General features: G+C 41.2%; 1 protein-coding gene across 1 annotated transcript in view; it reads left to right on the plus strand.

Annotated features, from left to right (window-relative positions):
- The first annotated feature begins 602 nt into the window (after positions 1-602).
- Positions 603-8,882, plus strand: part of NPAS3 (neuronal PAS domain protein 3) — a 595,500-nt gene continuing 587,220 nt past the window's right edge. The window contains exon 1 of the mRNA XM_041484137.1: positions 603-1,017. Within this exon, the coding sequence (XP_041340071.1) occupies positions 968-1,017 (50 nt within the window). The 5' untranslated portion in view covers positions 603-967. The remainder of the gene's footprint in view (positions 1,018-8,882) is intronic.

An 8,882-nucleotide genomic window follows, 5' to 3' on the forward strand; every position in this document is an offset into this window, starting at 1 on the left:
AGGACGGGCGAGCGCGTTCTCGGAAGTGTCTGGGGGATGCGCAGGTTCACCCCGGCCCGGCCCGTCCGGCCTGGCTCCGGGCACACCCGCCTACTGCCCCGTGCGTCTCAGGGCCCTCGCATCCCCCGGCCCGCTGCTCCCACCCGAGCCCACGGGTGACACGCTGCCTGTGCCCGGTGTGTTCCCGCCGCGCTTCTGCGCCCGCGGTGTTGAAGAGAGAATCCCTGCCTCCCCCTGCTCCTCTTCGCTGCTGGAGCCCAGACTCCAGAGGAAGAAAGTGTGCGAAACTGCAACTGAGTGGCGTTGTTGCGCCGGCAGCAGAGGCTGTGTCCCCTGCACGCAGAGCGGGAGCGGAGCTGGGAAAGCAGCTGGAAAATGCCCAGAAATACTTTCACAGCGGTCAAGCCTGGAGATCCCTGACACCCCTCCTTCCCTCCCCCGCCCCCGCCCCGCTAGCCCGATGGCCTGGCACCCCGCGTAGCCCGGCCCGCGGGCGCGGGGGTGTGTGTGCGAGTGTGCGAGAGAGTGCGTGTGCGTGCGTGTGTGTGTGTGTGTGTGTGAGTGTGTGTGCGTGTGCCGCACCTGCCGGGCGATGCCAGCGGCCGGGCTGCCCGCCGGGGCTGCGCCGCGGCTAGCTCTTCCCGCCGCCGCCGCCGGCCGCCGCCGCTGCCTGCGCTGGGCATGTCTCTGGGGCCGGCGGGGCCCCGGCTCCCTCCGCTCCTCGGCTTATGGACGGCGGCAGCGGCAGCAGCAGCGCTAGCAAGCAAGCGAGCAAGCAACCTGCACCAGGACTGCGCGGAGGAGTGGGAGCCCGCGATGCTTTGGCCTCAGTACTTTTCCTTAGCCTGTCTGGCTAACCGGGGCCATTGCTGCCGCCGCTGCTGCTGCTAGACACACAACACACACCAACATCAGGAGGGGGAAAAGTAAGGGAGAGAGGAGAAAAAAAAAAAAAAATCCCAGGAAGATGGCGCCCACCAAGCCAAGCTTTCAGCAGGATCCTTCCAGGCGAGAACGGTAACACTTTCTCTTTATTGAACCTGCAGCAGCAGCAGCAGCAGCAGCCGCCGCAGCAGCGCCGGGCCGGGCCAAGCCGCCGGCGCCGGGGGCCGGGGCTGGCTGCCATGCCGGGGTGGGGGGACCTGCCGCCGGCACCCGCTGCTCGCACAGCCGGGCACCGTGAGTTCCTCCTAGTGCGCACCGCCAGCCGCACGCACACACACACGCACACACACACACACACACAGACACACACACAGACACACTGTCAGAACAAGCCGCGCAGCAGCGGCCCCGCTCCGGTGGCCGCACCGCCGCGGCTGCCGGAGCCGGTGCTTGGCGGGGCGCGTTGTGGAGCGGGCGCATGTGTGTGCGTGTGTGTGTGTTTGTATGTGCGTTTGTGTGTGCCCGGGGGCGGCAGGCCCCCCCGGGCGGCCCCCGCCGCTCGGCGGCCCTGGGGCGCCGCGCCAGGCCCGGCGTTCCGGGCGCCCCGCCCCGCCGCCGCCGTGCCGGGCGCGGCTGCCGCGGCCCCCGGGGTGGGCAGAGCGGAGCCGGTGCGCGGGCGGGCGGGGAGGCACGGAGGGAGGCGGTGCGCGGGGTCCGGGGAGGGAGGCGGGGGGTGATCGCGCTGCCTCCCCGCTTGGTTCCCGGCCCGCCGCCTGCCCCATGTACTTTTGTTGGGAGAGAGTGCTTGTGATTAATGTGCTCTGCTGGTGACACGAATTGCCCGTAGCGGATTTGTTCTAGTAAAGTGAATCTTTCTGGAAGTGACTGGTAGGAGACAAGAGTACAAGTTCATGTGATGTTACTTTGTGATTCTTACAAAAGTATTCAAAGCTTCATTGCTACACTGCGACGAGATATATGCCCAGAAGAAGAGCAGCCAGAGGGTTTGGGGTGGGCTCTTTCCCTCCCGCCCCCTTTAGCGTTACAAGTGAACTTGAGTGTGAGGGGCGAGGAAGGTTCCTGGCTAGCTGGAAAAATGGAAATTACCATTTACCATAGCCCTTAAATGTAGCTGGATCATGTGTTAGTCGGTTTATATTTCACAGCACAAATAAGTCTGAAAAATATTTAAACAAAAGTACTTCAGCCTTAATTTCATACTTGCATATTTTAGAATGATCGGCGTTTCTAGTACAACTTCCAAACCCCACAGATTTTGTCTAAGTAGCTGTGCCATTTTTCCTAAGAAAGCAGACTGCGTGGTATAAAAAAACCTATATATCTCATATTCACCACTGACGTGTTAGCGTGCTTGACTTAGATGCATTAGTGTTAACTGTTGCACTTTGACAAGGCTATGTTGATATGTAGCAAAATTAGGAGATACACATAATGGGGAAACAGTGCACCCTCAGATGTCAATTACTTAACTGCAGATTTTCATTCGCAACTATAAACATTTTTTTAAAAATCTTCATTCCAGTGGCTGCAAAGGTGTTTCTACTGTGTTAATAACACTTAAAGCAGCAGGTTTTTCTCCTGCAGAATTCTTTGTTGGAAAAACAATTCACATGAATAAGTCCTGTTCCCCCACAACAAACAATTCTGCTGTCTTCTTTCTGAGAATGTTACTATATTAGTGCTAAGTGTATTTGCCAGGATAGCTTCAGTAATCTCTCCAGCAGAAGCATATTTGTGTGCCATTTTGGGAATTTCTCTGAGATAGGAATCTTGAAGATAGAATTAATTTCTAGGGGAAACTTCATAGCCTGTGCATGAGTGCTTTCTTTATCACCTGTCTCCATTTGGCATTCGGAGAAGGTAAATCAAAGTGCGCGATTTGTTATTCTGCTCCACTTGAGAGCTGAACTAAATAACACTTGGTCTGAAATTCTGATTGAAGTTGTAGGAGGATATACTGTATTTAATTTAATGCCCTTTAATAGCATCTTCTTGTTCAGCTCTGATGCTGTCATTTTAAAGGTTGGATCGGAGTAGTTTTTCCCTGTAGGGAGTGGGAGGTGTAATCATTTCAGGGGAAAAAGGTAGTCTAAATTCCTAGAACACTAATAGCCACAAACTTGGCCTAGTGTCCAAGAAGTTGTTTTTTGCCCCTAGGGTTCACTTTGTTATCACTCTGTACAGTGCTCTGGATAGTTTAGGTATAAGTATTGCATGTAGAAGTTGATGACATTTTTTGCAGCAAAAATAATGTTAGTCTGTTTATTCCTTAAAGTTTTGGAGAAAATGGAACAATGCTTCAATGAACAGATACTGATGTACATTTTATTAAAAGTTGTGTAATGTGCCCATGCAGTCTTGCATGTAACTATTTTAGCTGTACACATCCTTTCATCTGTGGGAACCAAGACATTTGAAATACAGGAGCATATCACTTACTGAAAGGGTTTTGCAGTCTCTTAGCTACTGCTTCAGTAAACTAGTTCTCAGGATTAAGAATCCTCTAAATTAATTTTGTGTACATTGTTTTTTTAGTCTTCACTACCACAAGTGTTTAGGTAGATTGTGTTACATTTTTTCAAGCAGCAAAAATGTGCTTACAAAACAGATGTAAAAAGTAGTAGTCTCTGATGTAAACAGGCACTTGAATAGTTTTGAGACTTTTTTCACCTGTTTAGGATCTTAAAAGGATACATGAAAAGTTACACACTTGCATTTGTTTGATTTTCTTTTAAACTGTGAGTGTTAGCAAATTTTACAGTTACAGCAACACTTTTGCTTTTTTCAACTGTGTGGATATACACCCAAGAAAATGAAATAGACAGAAGTGTCATGCATATGATATGCCAGCATTGATTTGTATAGCATATAATAATATTAGAGTGCTATTGGTTTAAAGTGAAAGAGAAAAAACCTTTATTTTGGCCCGTTTTCTAGAGCATGAGCTTAAACATAGCAGTGATAAATGATGATATGCATTGTCTAACACTTGCTTTTATATAAATAGCTCCAGAAGATTGCTTAAATGATAATCGAAAATATGAAATAGGGTGGCCTTCATATCACAAGGCCAAGGGTCTACAAATGGAAAAACTGAAATAATGAAATATTTCCAAGGCAACAGACTGTCAACAAGAACAGTAATGCATGGGCATATCATAGAGCTACCAGAGAGGATATTAGATCTTATAGCTCTAGAGCCAGGAGTTATAATGACCTTTATTAAATAGAGCCCTCCCACATTACAACAATCTTTCTGATTTCTGATTTATGGATTAGCAGTCATACTACTCTTCATAATTTGAATCATTCTCCCACCATATTTGATTTGCTGCATTTTTCTCCACTGGAATCATACATTATTTAGAGCTTACATGAGAGTATTGATCAACAAAACTTATATTAGGTATTTTCAGTAACTAATGGGATTCTGAATAACAAGGTTTTGTCTGCAGCAACGTTTTTACATTCTTTACATACATACAGCACAACTGTTTTTTTTCTTACAAACTATATCCTGTTAGCTTGTTTTATAACAATTTGATAGCATTATATTCTAATGCTGTACTATAAGTAAGTTACAAATAATTAGAGAATTTTCTTAACAGATTAGTACAACACTCAGAGCCATAGGTGTTTTTAAGAGAATATGAGACTCTATTGTCAGTACCCATCTCTTTTTATTAGCATCTCACTTGAATTTCAGAGTCTAATATACTGGCAATTTTGAATCACATTTGTTTGAAACTTGGCACACAAGTTGCCAGCCCAGATGGGAATTTTATTGCAAGAGTGATGTAAAGCAGTTGTTGAAAATTGACATTCTAGGTGTTAGTTTCCTCACCATGCTTCCTAAAAAGTAGAGTGTTTAATTTTTTTTTTTTTGTTTCATAAAATGATCTTTATAACAATATCATCTTTATTGGAAAATGTATTCTAAGATAAGAATTTTTAATAACTGGTACTGATCATGAAAACTAACTGTTACAATTTTATTAACATTTTTGGAATGATTCTTCTCTCACCGAGGTCAGTAGAATGAAGCCATTTAACCAACGTGGCAGAAGTTCATTTGTTAGCAATTAAGTAACTGCTTACTGTTATGAAACCATTTCCTGAAATCTCATCTCATGTGAATAAACCTTACGTTCAGTTATTCCATCAGATCAATTTTATATTATTATCAGCAGTAGCTATTGCAGGTATAAAAACACCTCATCTTGTGTTGTCAGCATAGTCATAGCATATTTTATAATGAATCAAACAAACTTGTTCTGCAGGATGTCACCCTGGAAATTTGTTTACATATCCTTAACATAGGATATTTTTAAGGTACATAGCAAAGACTGCTTTTTCACCCCAGTCATTTGTTTCTTTGGTTTGTTTGCTTATGCTTCTTGTTTGGCTTTTTTTTTTTTTTTTTTTTTTTTTAAGAAGCTGCCAAAGATTTAAGGCCATGAGAGGAAATGTTTTGAAAATGCATTTCAAAAGAATTACATTTTATCAGAATAGGCAATTTCTTTCTATGTAATATTTATAAGGCTATTGTATGCTATCTTTAACATACAAAATCCCATTAGTGCGAATGAGGTGTGCGACTTTTTGTTTAATAGGACTTTGCATAATAAGGATAATTTGTAATAATATTGTATTTTGCTGCATAAGAAGATGTGCCATAGTAAGAATATAATAGTTGCTGCCATGTCTTATATGACTAGAGCATTGTTCTGTGACTAGCTCGAGCAGTGGTTTTGCAATACACAAAGTCCTAGTCAAATGAATAGGGCCCTTGTGCCATTCATTTGAACAGGACTTTGAGTAGTACAAATATTCGTTAATTTTGTATGCCACAGAAGTATATTACACAGGACAAAGAAGGTACAGTAAGGGTAGGATAGTATTTGTGTCTCTAACTTGGCAGAACTGGACCCTGTCTTTGGGAGAATATTAAGTTCAAGTTGTACCTTAATCTTTAGAAAAGTCCCAAATGAAATTATGTACACAATTAAAGTATACTACAGAGAATCACAAGCAAGGATAAAAGTATTTGTAACATATAATTTAATAGATGTGAATTTTTCCTCAGAGAGATAGCAATGACAAATATACTTAGTGAGAGGAGGAGGAGTGAACTTTGCCTCTGTGTGTTATTGTAAAATGCGAAAGTCTCGAGATTGTCAAGTAAAAGCGGAGTGATTCTCAAGGAGATCCTGATCTCAGCCTGCTGCAGCTAGATACTGAGAGTTATGCCAGCCCTCACCCTGCACTACATGCAGGCGAGAGCCAGGCACAGTAAAGAACAAGTGATATGTTACAAAGAATTTGAAACGGATTGCTGAAAGCAGAGTTGTGAAGATTTTCTTGCTAAGGCTATTTTCCCAGACTTTCTTGTATGTTGCATTTTGGACTTCCACTCTTCTGTCATGTTCTGTCATTTGTCTGTTCTGGGGAACTTCTCGTTGATGTCAGCCAATGTCTGAAGAAGACTTTAATATTTATACTGAGTATTTCTGTAGATATGCTTCTTTATTTGGCTTTGCATGCTTCGAAAGGTCTGAAAATGCTGTTCTACATGTTTTACTGATGAGATAGTTACACACAAAAAATTCTTGAGAACTAGCAGAAGTGGCAAAAGATGTCAATGTTAGCATTAAGAATAAAATTCCAGCCCCCATTTTGACTGTGTATTCAAAGATTACACTGCCTTCATTAGAGGGATTTACATTTCTTTTACAGGCAAAACCTCCACTGAAATAAAGTGCTTTCAGAGAATGGCTTGATTGCAATTTAAAATTAGCTGTTAGCTTGATATATAATAGAAGTTCAACACTTATGTTAAATAATTTAAGTGGAAAAGTACTGTTCCATTACCTTGCAGGCATGTTAGGTTTACATATGTATATAGTGAACTTAGGGGATATAGTCAGAATAATATGTATGTATGTAATCTACAATAATGTCCCAGGGGCTTGGATTTTCTGAAGAGCCTGTTGGATTTAGGCATTCAACACATACTGCATTTTAGTGAAATATGGGCACCTAAATTCTATAAGCTCCCTTTAAAATACTTGCCTGGGAATTTTGTCTCCAACTGAAATTTAGAACAGGCTTCATTAGACATTACATTGTTTTAAGCTGAATTTTATTGTGTAATGAATAGTCTTTGAACAGTCATTTTGCATGAAACACTAAAGGGTTATAGTTTTGCTGAGATTTAGGCACAGAACTGTGTATTTATATATCAGAAATCCATATTTACATATTAGAACAGGGGGTGGGGGATATTCTTTCCCTCTTGCTTAAATGCTGTATTTGAAAGTCATGTGCAAATGCACATTTATAATCAGTTTACTCACAACCTAAGCTTATATTAGTTAGGTGCCAAAGCTGTAATTTAGCAAAAGTATAATATACCAAATTTTAGAAAAATGTTTGTTAAAAGGCTGTTTTTTTCTCAGAGATGATGGGAAGCAGAATTTGTTACTTTGTGGGAAAAAAAAATGTAAGTGGACAGTTTTCACAGGTCAAGGTTGAGGTCAATAGAAAGAACTGTGTGGCTGAATATGTACAGTGCTGGGAGCGGGATTAAAAAAGGAAAAAAAGTATTGAAAAAAAGTAGAGAATAGCTGCCAGTGGTATTTATCCTTCAACCTTCACAGCTGAAAAAAAAAAAGTAGCTGATTTTATTTTTCTGACTATAGTTAGATGTAGGATTGGCATGTTTGCTTCACCTTTGCATAAATTGCTAACTGTATGGACAGGAGGTTCTCAAAAAGAACTGCATTTTAAAAAACAAACCTGTTTTCTCTTGCTAAGTAACAAGCAGAAGATGAACATAAAAAGAAAAACAAATACTTTGGGCTAATTTATCTATTCATTCCTTCTGAGCTGCTGTTCAGTTTTACAACAAAACTTATATTTCTTGGGAAAAATTGAAAGTACAGTAATTTTTTCCATTGGCTGAATGAGCTAAATAAATGATACTCAAGTAGTTGTTTGCAGAATCCAAGTAGTTTACTAAAGTATCTTAATTAATTGGATGTTCACTTAAATAGTGAGGTTTCCTGTTTGTAGGCAGTGCTCTGTAACAAGAACATATATTTGATGCATAAATGATACATATGGTTTCAGAAGGCCCATATTTATTCAAGATCTATTTTTACTAAACAACTGTTTCAGATTAACAAACAACAGGAAATAAATGGAGGTGACAGAAAATAGACTTCAGATGAGAAGCATGATAGAAAAGATACAGCTGATTCCAGATCTGTCAAACATATATGCTGTTTCTTTTATCAATCACTCCATTTATGCTCAAATTTCTTAGCTAAGAGGTGCTGTCTTTCCTTTTATTCCTTTTTTTCTATCCTGATTTTCCTTTTCATTCCTTTTTAATAGGAAGAAAAATGCTTCTCTACAGAATTGCACTTTTGAAACTGATATCCCATGCTTTTTAAGAGTAGTATTTCAATTTTTTTTATCACTTCCAAAAACCAGAACAGGAGATTGCAGGATGTAGCAAACATTGCAAATCTCCTTTACTTTCCCCCAGATTATTTGACATACTGAATGTCTATCTTTAGGAGCAGCCAGTATTTAGATTATGGATTTAGAATTCCTTTAGGAGTGATTTTTTTTTTTAATGTTTATTATGGTACTACTGCAAAGAAAAAAAAAAAGTTCTATTCATGACTTGTTTCCTGTGGAAATTATAATTTATTGCAATATTTGTTCAATTCAAATAGGAAAAAAGCCCAAAGTGATTAAGGGAAAAAGTGTGTTTTAACTGACAGAAAATGGAAAGATGCTTCACCTGAAATGCTAAATTAGACTTCTTCAATATTTATTCTGCTTCTTACTAATTATGAGGAAAACTTTACAGGATTTTCCACTGACTTATATACGTGTATACTGCAAAGTGCAGGCATATGCTTTATATTAGATAGATACAGAATATGTATTTGCTTGAAAAGAAA

This window comes from Pyrgilauda ruficollis, unplaced genomic scaffold (genome assembly GCF_017590135.1).
Source record: "Pyrgilauda ruficollis isolate IOZ18807 unplaced genomic scaffold, ASM1759013v1 scaffold63, whole genome shotgun sequence".
In the NCBI taxonomy this organism is placed as follows: domain Eukaryota; kingdom Metazoa; phylum Chordata; class Aves; order Passeriformes; family Passeridae; genus Pyrgilauda; species Pyrgilauda ruficollis.